The sequence below is a fragment of the Clupea harengus genome, chromosome 11 (genome assembly GCF_900700415.2).
Source record: "Clupea harengus chromosome 11, Ch_v2.0.2, whole genome shotgun sequence".
Taxonomy (NCBI): Eukaryota; Metazoa; Chordata; class Actinopteri; order Clupeiformes; family Clupeidae; genus Clupea; species Clupea harengus.
The window spans coordinates 8663870-8678875 of NC_045162.1; the positions used below are offsets into that span (position 1 = coordinate 8663870).

The 15006-nt window shown below is 44.0% G+C and overlaps 2 protein-coding genes across 3 annotated transcripts in view; one reads left to right on the forward strand and one right to left on the reverse strand.

Annotated features, from left to right (window-relative positions):
• The window catches only part of LOC105891800 (leucine-rich repeat and immunoglobulin-like domain-containing nogo receptor-interacting protein 1), a 2141-nt gene extending 1673 nt beyond the window's left edge, over positions 1-468 (forward strand). The window contains exon 2 of the mRNA XM_031576081.2: positions 411-468. Coding sequence (XP_031431941.1) covers positions 411-468 — 58 coding nt within the window. The remainder of the gene's footprint in view (positions 1-410) is intronic.
• A 234-nt stretch (positions 469-702) lies between these two features.
• Positions 703-15006, reverse strand: part of si:dkey-246i14.3 (ephrin A4) — a 36593-nt gene continuing 22289 nt past the window's right edge. Inside the window, exons 3-5 of one of the 2 annotated variants that reach the window (XM_031576197.2) lie at positions 12204-12272; positions 3199-3219; positions 703-3027 (exon numbers count right to left, since the gene is read on the reverse strand). In XM_031576197.2, the coding sequence (XP_031432057.1) occupies positions 2924-3027; positions 3199-3219; positions 12204-12272 (194 nt within the window). In that variant the 3' untranslated portion in view covers positions 703-2923. Of the gene's footprint in view, positions 3028-3198; positions 3226-12203; positions 12273-15006 lie in introns of both variants that reach the window. The other variant, XM_031576196.2, reaches the window with a different exon arrangement.

The window sequence follows — 15006 nt, forward strand, 5'->3', positions numbered from 1 at the left end:
GTGCAACATATAAGATTAATGGAGATTTGATATCAAGACGTATTTGGTGCATGTTGTACAAGACTATAGCCTACACAATGAACAGGAAAATGGGAGCTACACGATTTAGACAGGAAGTATAAAAACTAATAGATTTAAAATCACAATTACAGCTAGCAATATCTACACAACTACACATACTCTCTAACAGTAACTCTCTGCTCTTGTTACGAGTCACCATCTGTTATGATCTTTGTGACACGGTGACTGTATACCTAGTCTCCTCACACCTGAAACGGTGTTCATAGTGCTGAGCCTCTTTATTTACATACTTTCATACATAAAATGCTGAAAGATTAAAAACAAACTCAACCAGCACATTACCATGCATGAGGATGCATTTATTCTGTTCCATTTTTTTTTTTCTTCAGTTTTCTTCCAATTCCTTTCGGAGATGAGCAGCAAGAGGCTCAAGTCCTGGGAGATTGATCTGCAGCATCACCTAATCAGTATGGATATGATCTGATAAAAAATACGCCACGCTAACACATACAGTCTTTTACACATGCCACTGAATATCAATAAGATTCAGTCCTGCTGATCTGACAGGAAATATTAATGCAGACTGAAACTTCAGGTAAAAATTCACAAAGAGGACCACACACAGAGTATAAAAACGACAATGGACAATGGCTAGAGAAAGACCAAAAATAGAAAACTCCATGAGTGCAAGTCATAGTTTTTATTCTGTTCTTTTTTGCCTTATAAACACAGACCACAGTTCTTCACAGAAGATGCTAATTTCTTCACTAAAATGTGAAAAACAAACAAAAACACATAATTGTCCAGTATAAAAAAAAGTTGATTCCTCTATGAACTGATTGTACTGTGCTCCGAGAGTGAACTTGATTCGTATTCTAGAATCCCATAAATTCAAGTCATAACTTCCCTTTCCGTGATCTAGAGAGGGGAAATATTAACAAATTAAAGAATAAAAAAAAAAAAAGATGGAATTTGAGAAAATGACATGGCCTTCATTATTTGTCAAACAAATAAAAATGTTTTTTTTTTTGTTTTGTTTCTTTTAACCATATAAATCTATGTAAGCCATTGTATACTCTTAAAGCTATTTTTATGATTTTTTTAACAATTCCAAAACCGTTGTAACAATTTTTTCCCCAAATATATAAACATCCCAGTTAACAGAACAGCTCTTTACTGTTAAATGAGTGTATAAACCTAATACACAATTCAGTTATGAAAAATTAATATAGTAATAATTTGACTTAATTTTCTATTAATCCAATTTCTAAAATCAAAATGAAGAATATGATGGGATGTAGAAAATAAGACGGGAGACATACTTATAATTCACAAAGCTCTATCTACAACGACACACACTACTCTGTGAGCTATGAAAATAGTTTAAAATGATTACTACAAACCCTTCTGTTGTGTAAAAATAAATTCTATCTCTGAACGTTTTTAAATTATTTTACCAAACAGGAATTATTATACAAAACGTATAAAAATTTGGAAAGTACCAGCAATGTCAGCTGTCAGCATTTTTTTTATATATAATCATACAGTTTGTACAGAGGGCAACAACACAAAAATCACTTTTATGGGGTCCAAAAAAGCTCAGAAGGATTGGTCAACTAAACACAACATTTGAAAAAATTAAAAATAAAAATGAATGTAGCAACATACTCCTTTCATTGATGAACTGGGCTAAGTGCTCAAAATATCTAACCACATTGAGTTTATCCATTGTGAAGATGAGAACAAGTCTTTAACCAATCAGATTCTTCAGCACTGGAATGTGGTCTGTAAGGTGTTATCCAGGGTCACTGTCAATGCCAAGGAGGAAGTGAACAGCTCGCTTCCTGAGAATCCAATCAGTGGGTCAATTTTGTCATTTCCGACACAGGCAAATTCAGGTTGTATCAGATTATTTCAGATTATTCTGAATAAATGTAGCCTATTCCAGAGAAATCCAGGTTATTCCAGAGAAATCCAATTTAGTCCAGAGGAATCCTATTAAACTGATGGGAATCCATTAGACCCTAGAGGGATTCTGTAATCTTCCAGATTCAGCCCTGTTAACAGATCCTGTGGGGACATCCTGTCCTTGACACCTTTAGGAGTTTATCAAAACAGACGGTCTTGTACAGTTTCTTAATCAAAATAATGGTGAAGCACAACTGAATGCTCCAGAATGAGTGTGAACCAGCTGTTTTTCTGTACTTCAGTATTTAAGTCATTTCCATTTTATAGAAACCTGTTCAAAACCTACACAAAGTCAACTTGGAGTGAAAAAAGGCAGACAGAAAAACAAAATACCAAAAAACAAAAAGTCAGCCACAGTGACTCTTGCCTAGCTGTCTGACAGTTGACTCAGTAGTGTTTGAGGAGGTCAGGGGTGAGAGGTCAGAGTTCGCGGGTCCACTTCCTTCCTCTTTGGCTCAGTTTGGTGATTATGTACAGCAACAGAGTGGGGAGGCGGAGGGAGAAAAGTAAAGGAAGAGAAAGTCGAAAGAAAGAGAGAGAGAGACAGAGAAAGAAAGAAAAAGGTACAAAAACAGGAAAGAAAAGCTCTCCACAATTGAAGAGTGATTAAAACACTAACTGGTCAGACACAGGAGTGCAGTTCTTTGAAGGCCAGATTAGTGTCGGTCTGTTACAGGAGACTCTGAAGTCAGGAGAGGAGAGGCGAGGACAGAAGCAGGAGGAAAGAACAGAGACAAAAGAAGAGTTGATGGACAAAGAGAAAAGATGAGGGGAAATGGAGACAGAGATTAGTGCCACTACGGGAACTGCAGAGAGATAAAGCACTGTAGGGATTTTTTTTTTTTTTTTTTTTGCACACAACTTGTGAATTGGCGCTCTCCCTCATTGTGTACGCTTCTCTATGAGTGTGTGCGGCTCTGCGAGAGGCAGGAAATCAGACAGACAGGAGCACCAAGACAAGAGGGAAAAGGAGGAGAGGAGGAGGACGACGTGAGCCGCTCGTTACAGGATCAACTCTGCTGCGAGGAGCCGGGGTTCCTGAGAAAGAGAAGGAGGAACATTTATACGCTTTTTCTAGAAGCTTCTACACTTTTATTGTAAAGGAGTAACAGACTGAGGGAGCAAAAGAGGTCACATGTACTGATGCAAAGGCACATTTATCATGCCTCACTTTATGAACAACATAACTTCTACAAACTCTTACTGTACCTTGTTCTCGCTCTGGCCCAGCTGTTGCTGAAAGAGAGACACAGAGAGAGATGGGAAAAGAGAGAGGGAGGGAGGGAGGGAAAGAGAGAGAGAGAATTATGAAGTAAGCTCTTTTATTAGTTTCTGAGGATAACTGCAGCCTTGTAAGGCATCTGTGAGGAAGGTAGAGAAATGACTGGGGAGAAGTATTTACCATTACTCAAGCAAAAATGTCATGAAAAATTACTAACGGCTGCGCAACCCTAAAATACGTCCCTGATGCAAATTCCTCTAAAGGTCGTCTGCAAAGGGGGGGGGGGGGGGGGGGTGTAACAAAAGTGAACATATAACTGATAATGTTGGGGGCGGGAACGAAAAGAAGGATATGGGGGGTGGGGGGGTGGGGGTAGAAGGCAGGAGGATGAATTTGCAGACCGAGACGGTGAAGATTATGGAGGGGAAACGGATAACGGGCAGAGAAAAAAAAAAGAGATATGAAGATGGAGTGACGGAGCGAGAAAGAGGGTCGGACGGAGGGGTGAAAAGGAAACAGGGAATACGGGTGAGAAAAACAGAGGGAGAAAAGGCAGGCAGGGATGTAGGGACTGAAAGAAGGTCAGACAGCCGCAGGGAGGAGGGAGGGGTATTTGCGTCTGAGTGTCACTCTCTCAGCAGGGGGCAGACTTAAAGAAAGAATGGAGAGAACAAGAGAGAGAGGGAGGAAAGAGAGAAAGACAGAGAGAGTAAAGAGACACGGGAGAAAAGAATGAAATAGGAAAGGGGGAGCAAACTTTGTAATGTCTGGAAAGTGACACTTAACACAATTACGAATGAGGTAAACTAACTATTGCGAGCAAATGACAGAAAGCAGGGAGGCCCAGGTGTTGAGTGGGGTATGAGGAATTAGGAAAATAATACAAAAAGAAGAGAAAAGACAGCCCTAACTCACAGAAAAGCCTCACCACTATTCTTGAAATACTGTCCATAGTCTGGGGGGGGGGGGGGGGGGCAACTAAAGTGTGTGTGTAGATGGACAGGCTGTAGCTAAAAACAGTGTTTTATTTGAGAGGGTGAAGGCCACCTGAGGCGCCAAAATTCTCACTCGCACACTCTCTGTCTCTCTTGCTCTTTTTCCTCACTCTTTCACGCGCACACCTTCATTGAAAACAGAACTCCAATGGGTCGGTTGGACTCATGTTACATGACACAATCATAGGAGCAGATGCTGTACTTTACTGGATTTCCGCTCTGTATACGCTGAGAGATGAACCACAAATGGGCAACTTTCTGGGTTACACACTCCTGGATATCAGCCATGAGGTACAGGAGACTCAAGAGACTTTACAATATGAGCTGATCCAGACAGACCTCTGGGTTAAAGCTCATATTAGGTTCTGAAGTGTGTAACTATAAACACTTGGAGAGCTGGTTTAACCCTAGGTGTTAAAAGTGGCTATGGTATTACAAAAAAGGCTGGCAAAGACAATGCTTCTCTCCTCAGCCTCTGTGCGGTCTTGTGTTCAAGCTCACTGTTATATGACAGATCCTGGCTCTCCCCACTGGTAAACTCGCATGCAAACCTGCACCATCTACACACAAACACATACTGACCTGTGTGTCTGTGCACCTGTATGTACAGACCATTATGTGAAAGCACACACATTATGCACATATGTTATTGTCACTCCCTCTGTGCAAGTGCTGTGGTTCTTCACAATTACAGGGTGTTCAAAGAAAGCTTTGAGCTGCAGAAAGTGCCTTTATTAATCTGGACTGAAAACAATAACAAAAGGTGTTTATCAGGGAAATTTCCATATTAATAATTGTACTTTGTTTGGAATTTAACATGAAAGCCAGAACACAAAATAATCTAAATGAATCAACCCCCTCTAAAACTAACATAAACGAATTTTTTTTGAGAAACATGATTGTTGGCAGTGATAAATAACTGCACATAATATTATTATTAAACAATATTATTATTATTATTATTATTATTAATAATACTTAAAAAAAAACTAAATTTGTGCTATTGTTTCCTCACGTTATCAATTTTTTTATTTGTACCAGAAATGTAACAGAATTACACACAAATTACAACCAATAACACCACAGAGCCCAACCGCATGTGTAATTGATAAGTGTGACGCATTTGGCCAAGACTGTCTGTCTGGCTGGTAAAATGGCGGCTTTTTGGTGAAGGAGCAGACTTATCCAACATGGCTGCCACCAAGGAAAGAAGCGCAACGTGTCCAAACCGCCATTTTAGATCCTTAACGGAGGATGAGGGGAATGGTAGAAATGGTAGAACCCGTTGTCGGACCGAGCAGGCAAGAATGTCAAGGTTATTTCACCAAAGCTTTCAGGTTAATGAACTTTCACAAAAAAAAAAAAAAAAGGAGAGCAACTGTGGTTATAGGTGCAGATTTGATCGCGCAAAGAAGTTTTGTGTTTTGTTTACAGAAAAAAAATTAAGAAAGCCAAAGAGAGGGAGATGGGCAAAAATAGAAAAAAACGATAGAAAAATAGAAAAAAGGGCAAGTTAGGGCGGGAGGTTGGGGGCGCAAAGGTATCCAGGGGAGTCGGATGTGGAGATGGAGGATTTGGCGATTTTCTTTTTTTTACGTTTTTTTTCTTGCCTAGTATGTGAAAGAGCTGGATTGAAAAGAACGGCGAAAGCAGGAGAGGGAGAAACTGGAAGCAAAAATAGTCATGATGGCATGATCACAGCAGGACTGAAGGAGAAGGAGAAAGAGGAAAGAGGTAGAGAAAAGAGAGGGATCAATTAGGGAGAAAGTAGAACTGACTGTAATGGTTTCTCACAGCGGGAGATGGAGGTAGAGAGAAAAAAGGAGCGAGGCAGAGAGCGAAGGGAAAACACAACATCAGAATTAATGTTTTGACAAGTCGCCCTCGGAAAACAAGAGAGACAGGGTGGAGAGGGAGGAGAGAAGAAGGGATAGAGGAGAGATGATGAAAGAGAGGACGGCCTTAGGAGCTTATTCGCTGTGACACGGGAGAAGAGTTTTAGCAGAGTCTCTTCTACGCTACGCTACTCCACTCCAGAGAGGCTAAGGCTGCTTTTTTTCTTTTTTGGGGGGAAGGGGGGGGGGGCGCTCTTTTCAGCGCAAGACCACGCTCTGGACAGGCACATCTTGGGAGTAGGGTAGGGGTGGGTTCAGAGGTACTGGGGGTGGTTTGGGAAGGTGGTTTGGGTTGCAAGGCTTTTCAGCAAGTCGGTTCCGGTACAGTGAGGATTTATTTTTTTCAGCGCACGCAGTCACTGTGTGCCTGCTGTTCTGGAGCTGGCTTTGAATCGAAGGGTGACCGGAGTTAGGGACAGGGGTCGGGGGAGAGAGAGGAGGGGGAAGCTTTTCACTGCAACACCACTCAAGCAGCTCAGCGTAACAGTTCAGGTATAAGCACACAAAGTCTCGTGTTATTATATACACCACTCAAATCACAGCCTCCTCACCTTTCTGATGCGTCAAACAAGCATCATTATGAAGGTGCTCTACAAGACAAAGAGTGGAGAGTAAATTACAGAACGGAGAGGTATTGAGAGCGAGAGATAAGCCAAGAGAAAGTGAAAGAAGAAGGACAGACAGAGAGAGAGAGCAAGTGAGAAAAGAAGAAATGAGCAAAAAGAGGGCAGGGACAACCTTGCTGTGAGAGTAACGCCATGATTTAAAATATATATTCCTCCTGGTCCCCCTCATCTCCTCCCCTGTCCTTGCCTTCTCCCCCATGTGTGCCGTGTACAGCTCTATTGACCTCCACACAGAAGAAGTGGCCACGTGGAGGCCTTAATTACAGCGTGTTGTGTTGTGTTGTGTTTGTGTTTGTGTGTTTGCTGGCTGGTGTGAACAGGAAACTTCAGTGGAGGGGGGGTGGCGGTGAGGTGGTGGACTGGAGGGGGGAGGGGGGGGGGGTGTGTGTGTGATGTGAGCTGCCGCTGCCGCCACCGGTGTGAGCGGTGAGGAAGAGTGGTCCAGCCGTGGGGTCGGACTGTGCCGTGGGAACCGCGCCGCTGACAGACACATGAAAGGCGAGCGCCACAGGAAGGAACCAGAAGTGAGCTGGCGCAGCGTCACCGGAGGGAGCAACAGCAGCTGCGCGAGAGAAGGCGCCCAGTGTAGCACGGAGAGGGTGAGGAAGAAAGAAGAAGAAGAAAAAAAAAAAAAAAAAAAAAAACACACCTCATCTCCTTTCTCTTTCCCTCTTACTTTCTCTCTCTCCCTCTCACTTGTTCCTTCTGGCCATACTCAGTTAGGCTAGATTGCAGGATGGCTCTCCAGCTCTGACAGGGAGAAGAGCCAAAGAGGCGAGGACTGGAGAGGAGAGGAGAGGAGAGGAGAGGAGAGCGCGCAGGGGCAGAAGCGGAGAGGAGAGGAGGGGAGGGGAGAGAGGGAATCAAAGGGATGGAAAGAGATGATGGACAATTAAAAGAGAAAGCAATAGCGGGCATCTCTGCTCTGCTCAAATGTAATGTGGGGGGGGGGGGGGGGCAGAAGAGGGGAGGAAAATAGCAGGAGAGGAGAGGGCAGGACACGAAAGAGAATAGAAAGAGAGATTCCAGGGAGAATGAGAGAGAAAAAGGTGAATACTGGTCTGGGGAGGGAGAAGAGAGGAAATGTGAGGGAGTGAAGGGAAGAAAGAGGAAGAAGGGGAATGAAAGGAAGGTGTTGAAGCCGGAGAGAAAGAGGGGGATGAAGGAGAGGGAGTCGGGAAGCAGCGACACTCGGCAGTGGATGGAGCCGAGATTAGTTTTGCTCTGGCAAAGACAGATCATAAAAACGGAGGAGGAGAGGAGAGAGGACAAGAAACAGAGAGAGGTCGAGATTAGTGCCACTTCAGGAATGACAGAACAGAACATAAGAGAGAGCGAGAAAGAAAGGGGAAGGAAGGGAAGGAGAAATGGGAAAGCTAGTTTAGTCTGGATTAGTTTCGGTAAAGGCAATGAGAGGGAGGGAGAGTCAGAAAGAGACAGAGTGGGTGGGTGGGTGAGAGAGAGAGAGAGAGAGAGAGAGAGAGAGAGAGAGCACGAGCGAGCGAAAGAGAGAGAGTGAGCGAAAGAGAGAGAGCGAGAAAGACATGTCAGTGTTCAAGAAAAGCTGAAGGATAAAGATTTACACGAGCAGCAAAGAAAGGGAACAGAAGTGAGAGAGTAAACGAGTGTGTGTGTGCATGCTTGTGTGCGTGTGCGTGTGTGAGAGAGAGCGAAAGAAACCATGAGTGAAAGAAAAACTCATCTTCAAGGATATAAATTCTCCTTTGGGTGAAAGTTGATTGAACTGCCCATCAGAGTGGCATCTCTGGCGCAAACACACGCACACTCGCAGACCAACCAATCGGCTCCTTCCCAACCCGACCTCCTGTCACTCAGCCCATGCCATACGCACTCCTCACCCAATACCACAAACCCCATCTGATATCTCCCCTCGAGCGGGGCCTCATTAATAACCATTATCAGGCCTGTGACAAAAATACAAACAGGGCCGCCTCGGTTGAATGCCTAATTAAAAGCATCACACCAGAGGAGCCCTGGCAACAGCGAAGAGGCTCCGACGATCAGAAGCACATGAAGAATTACGGAACTAATCCCTGAAGATGGATTATTGCACTTGATAGGAGCACTTTTCTGGAGCTGGGGACTTTGGCGTTATTTGCGGAAGATTGCGTATTAAAATAACAACCAGAGTTACTCAGTGTTTACTTGAGAGAGGCGTTAGGATTAGTATTAAGATCAAGGATGTCATGTATTAGGTAACAATATGTAATTACAAGTTTGAAACTAGAGACAAGTTCAATTAAAGAGGGATGATTCATAATTAACACATGGGTGGCGTGAAACATTTGCATGAATATTAAAGTTTGTCATTTATGAAAATGCATTGTAATATAGAGCCTAAACACAACCACAGACCGCTATTAGGGAACTCTCTTAAGGAAGTTTAACTATTTAGACGCCATCTTAGGAAGTGAGGTGTGGATTTTTGTTGCAAAAGCTAAAAAAGATTCTGGACAATTCTTGTCGATTCTGGACAATAGCTTAAATCTTAATAGCTACGTACAACTCAAACAAATAGTCCAGATGCATAGAACAAATAGAACAACAGTAATACTTTAGGTCAACAGGCACTTTGCTATATTACAAAATGCAGACTATACCTTTAAATCAACCAGGAAATAATGATCATTTAATGTGATTTCCATTTAATGTGAATTTAATGCCAATAGCAGCTAATGGGCTGAAGAGATGATAATGGATGGCTGTGTGTCTCACTTTAAAACACACACTCACACTGATGAACTCAGGGAGACATGGAGCCGAGCCAACTCACACTCTCTCTCTGTGTGTGTGTGTGTGTGTGTGTGTAATGCTTTACTTCCTATGTTTTTCTATAACTGCACTGTTTGTATGCATATTCCTGTGTGAAGGTGCATGCATTAATGTGTGTGTGTGTGTGTGTGTGTGTGTGTGTGTGTGCATGTGTGTATGTGTGTGTGTGTGTCTATGTGCGTGTCTGTAAACAGTGGTAGGACTTCCTCATTAGTTTGGCTACTGTGGTTATGGCTGGGGGGTTGGTGGGTGGAGTGGACTACCAGGGGGGGCGTCTGGCGGCCCGGCATGGGAGAGACGTGGAGGGGAATTGGGTGGGACAGCTGGCGGACTGGGGACGGTGTTCCCAGGCTCACTGGGCGGACTGGGGACGGCATTCCTGCACTAAGTGGGCAGCGTTCCCTGCTGATCCCTGATCTGGGCACTCGAGCGGAAGGTCAACTTTCCCTCAGGCGCTCACAGTGCTACCGCAGCTCTAAGAGCAGCCAGTCACACAGGGGGAAAAAAAATATCTCGGTGTACATGCTGCAACCCCTTCACACACCCACACCCACACACCCACACACCCACACACCCACACACCCACACACCCACACACCACACACACACACACACCACACACACACACACACACACACACACAGAGAGTCTGTCTGCGTGACTGCTGTTTCTCTGTCTTGCTCTTTCTCTCTCTTCCACACACACTTTATGTTATATTGGCATTACCATTTAGGGGAAAATAGCAATACCAAAGCATATAGCACAGACACATTGAGATATTAAAAACACACACACACACACACACACACACACACTAATGCACATACACGTATACAAAGGAAAGAAAATGAACAGAAGAGATGGTGTAAGCAGACACATGTGGGACTGAAGATAGGGTTGTTGGGTGGAGATTGAAGGGTATTGATTAGGGGATGTTGTCCGTCACGTTGTGGAGTGAGGCCACAAAACGGGCTGCAGATCGGCAGGTGCTGGCAACTCCTCCCAAAATGATGGCAAGTTTGTCCAGCTGTTCCATTGTATTGGTTAACGGTTTCATTCCTCCAATGCACCACATGGAGTTTTTTTGTTTTCCTTTTAATTTGGTCAGCTCTGATTGGTGGTTGTATAGCAGAGCTGGTCTGAACATGATCTATGTTAGAGGTTGGTGGGTTAGTTAGTTTTAGAGCTGGTCTGAACATGATCTATGTTAGAGGTTGGTGGGTTAGTTAATCTCAAGACCAACTGACTAAGGGGAGTGGGAGATGGCTGTGGTCTTGGGACTGAAATACTTTCAAAATGTAATGAATTGGGGGCTTCATTTTCAAAGAACCCCAAATTTCAGTTATCTTTTTTTTGCATTTCAGTTAACAATGGAAATTGGTTTAACTCTGACCTGCATGCATTTGTGGGTGTTTTTCAAAACTTATCAAATTCCTCCAGATCTCGGCATTCAAGTATTCTATTGGGTGTTACTGAGTGAACCCCGAATTTCACTTCCATATAGCGTAATAGGGAAGATGATGCTGTCAAATATTTGAGGCCAAATTTTAACTGGGATTTCTTTGTCTTTTTCTTTCTCATGTCTTTGTATTGCCGAAGATGCTCTTTGTGCTTTTTCTTTTAGTGTATTCACTGCAAGACCAACATTTCTAAAGGCATTCATTTTTAAACCAAGATGCTGTAACTTGTAATATTCTCTAGGGCGGTGTTACCTAGAGTAAAAAGGTGCCAGGTTCCCCTGGTTTGTTTTATCCACATTTGCTGCCAGGGCCTAGTTCTGACAGTACTGCTCTAGCAGGTCCAGGTGCTGCTGTAACCCTTGACGACAGCAGCACCAAGTCATCTGCAAGGAGCAGGAATTGAACTTCCCATGTCCCAGGAGGGCGAGCGCAGGTGTTTCAGATTGTTTAATATTTGCGTGAACAGATTAGTAGTGTTACTGGAACACAGTTGGACTCAAACTGCAACCCTGTCTGCAACCCCACAGCCTTGAGTGAGATATTCGGTTATTTTATTGCCAATTTTTATTCTTTGAATTTATACTTGTTACTCAAATATATTGATTTGATACATTTTTCCATGGTTTCAATGGTTGAAAATGAATTAAATAATATTTTTCCCTTATTTTTTTGGTGAACACGCAGATTTATCGTAGTGTATCACACTATAATACACACACACACTGTTCTATATTCCTGAAATGCCCCTATGTATTCTAAAAAATTGTAAGGAGAGAATTCAGAAATCGGGTAAGATGAGGCAAAGGCCACAATGGAGAGGAATGACGAGTTGACAGAAAAATGAATGACTGAAAACCTTACGGACAAGTAGTGAGAACTCTCCCTCCATCCTCAGGATGCCACTTCAGATATTACTCTCAGCAATGACAGTGTGTGTGTAAGTGTGTGTGTGTGTGTGTGTGTGTGTGTGTGTGTGTGCGTGTAAGACAGAGAGCTGAGAGGAAAGGAGAGAAAGAGAGAGAGAGAGCGAGCGAGCGAGCGACCAGGTCTCATATCGAGCGACAGCTCGCGTGCAAGCAGGGTAAACTCTGGCGAGTGCGTGAGAGGCGGTGGGGGAAACGAGGAGGAGGAGGACGAGGAGGAAAAATGGGGAGGCTATTTGTCAAAAGAAAAAAAAAACGAGGGATGAAGAATAGAAAGGATGAAAGGATGAGTGCACTCACTGGACTCGCAGCACACTGTGACTCGAATCTTCATACAGGGCAGGGGAGGGCCATCATCTGTAGAGAGCGCTGGAGAGAGGAAGAGAGAGAGAGAGAGGGAGGCAGAGAGGGAGAGAGGAGAAAGAAAAAAAAGAGAGAGTCAATCAATCAGTCAGGTTTCTAGGAAGAGTAAGCAGAATGTAAGGAACTGACAAACACTAACATATGAATAGGAATGGCTGTTTTGTACCCATATACACACACACACACACACACACACACACACACACACACACACACACACACACACACACATTCTCATTTGGACACACACAGATCTACAAAACATATACACAACCTCACCCAGATGCACACAAAAATCCCACACAGCGATTTTCACATACAATGCAATCACGCAAAGCATTGTGTACAGAGTGGAGTCTACTAATAATATGACTTTAAAGAATGCCCATGATGATTACACAAAAGCTTTCCCTCTCATACACCCTACATTTCTCTCTCGCATTCTCACACACACACACACACACGCACGCACACAGCTGCCGTGAGAGGAAACATTGCCAGCACTAGTATGGGAGAGGTAACAGAGAGAGGTCACTCTCAGACACTCTAGTAGTGTCTGTGTGTGTGTGTGTGTGTGTGTGTGTAGCATCTCTTTCCACCTCAGAGAAGGAATCTGGTCACGTTCCCCACAGACTGCATGACACTCAGAGCCCCAGTATGAGCGTCTGATGCCTAATGGGCATCCAGAGGACAGACATGAATGCAGCTGTGCATCTGCCAAATGGCTGCTGGGTAATGGACGCTCGAGAGAGAGGGAGGAGAGGAGGAGGGGGAGACAAAGAGGAGCGATGGGCGGCTGGCATTAGGACGACTTTTTACGGGTACAGAGGCCGTTCGAGCCATTTTGAAGAAAAGCTGCATTTGAATTTGATTACTCACTCTTACACACACACGATTCTTTACCACCCTACACACACACACACACACACACACAATACCTGATACCATAACTTCATTTTAGTGCAAGCCAACCTTTTTTGAAAAAAAAGAAAAGAAAAAGAAAGAAAGAAAAAGTCTCAAAACTGTCCTCTGAATGGATGTAGCCAAGGAATTGATTTCTGGGGAACATAACGGCGCACTTTAAAGCCACTAAACTCTGGAAAGCAGAGAGCCATTTGCAAGGGGAGCTCCAAAGGCAATCAAATCAATTAAACCCTAAAACATGACTCCATAATGACCACTTCAGAGGGCGCGGTCGCCACGGCGAGCGGGTCGGGGGCAGCATGGCGGGGAGAGTGGTGCTCAGCTCAGCGTCCGGCACTGCACCGGGCGGTAACTCAGGAGCAGACATTAATGACACCGGCTGACTCCAGGAGGACTGCAGTGTAGGGCTGTGTGTATGAGAGAGAGAGAGAGACAGAGAGAGACGGTGTGTGTGTGTGTGTGTGTGTGTGTGTGTGTGATAGTGGGAGAGAGAGAGAGACAGTGTGTGAGCACACCACTGACAGAAAGAGTCAGTCTTGTCAGTGTGTGTGTGTGTGTGTGTGTGTGTGTGTGTGTGTGTGTGTGTGTGTGTGTGTGTGTGTGTGTGTGTGTGTGTGTGTGTGTGTGTGTGAGAGAGATAGTGGGAGAGAGGGAGAGAGAGAGAGAGAGAGAGAGAGAGAGAGAGAGAGAGAGAGAGAGAGAGAGAAAGAAAGATGGTGTGTGTATGTGTGTGTGTGTGTGTCTGAGAGCGAGGGTGAGAACAAGAGGGAGAGACAAAACCAAAGAGGTGGACAAACGGCGAAAAGAAGACTGGGCCAGCTGTCATTCGGACAACACACACACACGTGAGATGAGAAGCCTGAAGTTCCATTTCAACCGGACCACTTCAGTAAATGTAGACCAACAACCTTTTCTAAGTTAGTATGGAGTGGTGGGAAGGAAAGGGACCAGATAAAAGGAAATATGAGTTATTTCCAGGGCAATTTACTTCACATTGTGTGAGTGTGTGAATGTGTGTGTGTGTGTGAGTATATATGTGTGTCAAAGGTCACCAGAGAGAATTGTGGGTAACTAAGGTGTTTCCTGTTTTCCATTTAATCTTTACAATAGAGGCCAACTTCACGGACACACTCACAGATGTGTGCGCGCGCACACACACACACACACACACACACACACACACACACACACACACACCACAATTCGACCTAATACCATTAGCATCCTGATACAGTTTCTGATCTTGTGCACTGATGCAATCATCTTGTCTGCGAGACCATGGGGTTTAACAAGCGCGCGCACACACACACACACACACACACATTGTTACACTATCTTTGAAATGAACAATGCATACATGACACACAAACACACACACACACAATCTGGTGATGGCCCATTGTGTAGTACTCATGAGTGGGGTACACAATAGGCTGTGTGCTGTGCATACTTTCTCTGTCTCTGTATCTGTCTCTCTCCCTCATGCAGGAACAATACTCCATTGTCCAGCAGACCAGAACACTCACTTATGTAAAGATCCTTTTTTTCCCTCTCCGTCGCATCCATTCTTTTCCCCACACTCACTCTCTCTTTTGTCATCCCTTGTTTGCCCTCGCTCATTCCTTCTCGGTGGCCTCCATTTTCTCTGCTCCCCACTCCCATCACTTGTTTTTTTTATACTCCTCTTTTTTTCTTTCTCTCTCTCTCTTTTTCATCTGCGCATTGCTGTCCATTTTTCATTTTTGTCTTATAATATTTTTTTGTCCTTCTCTGTATTGATCTCCTCTCCGTCCTCCTCTGTTTTGTCCATAATTCT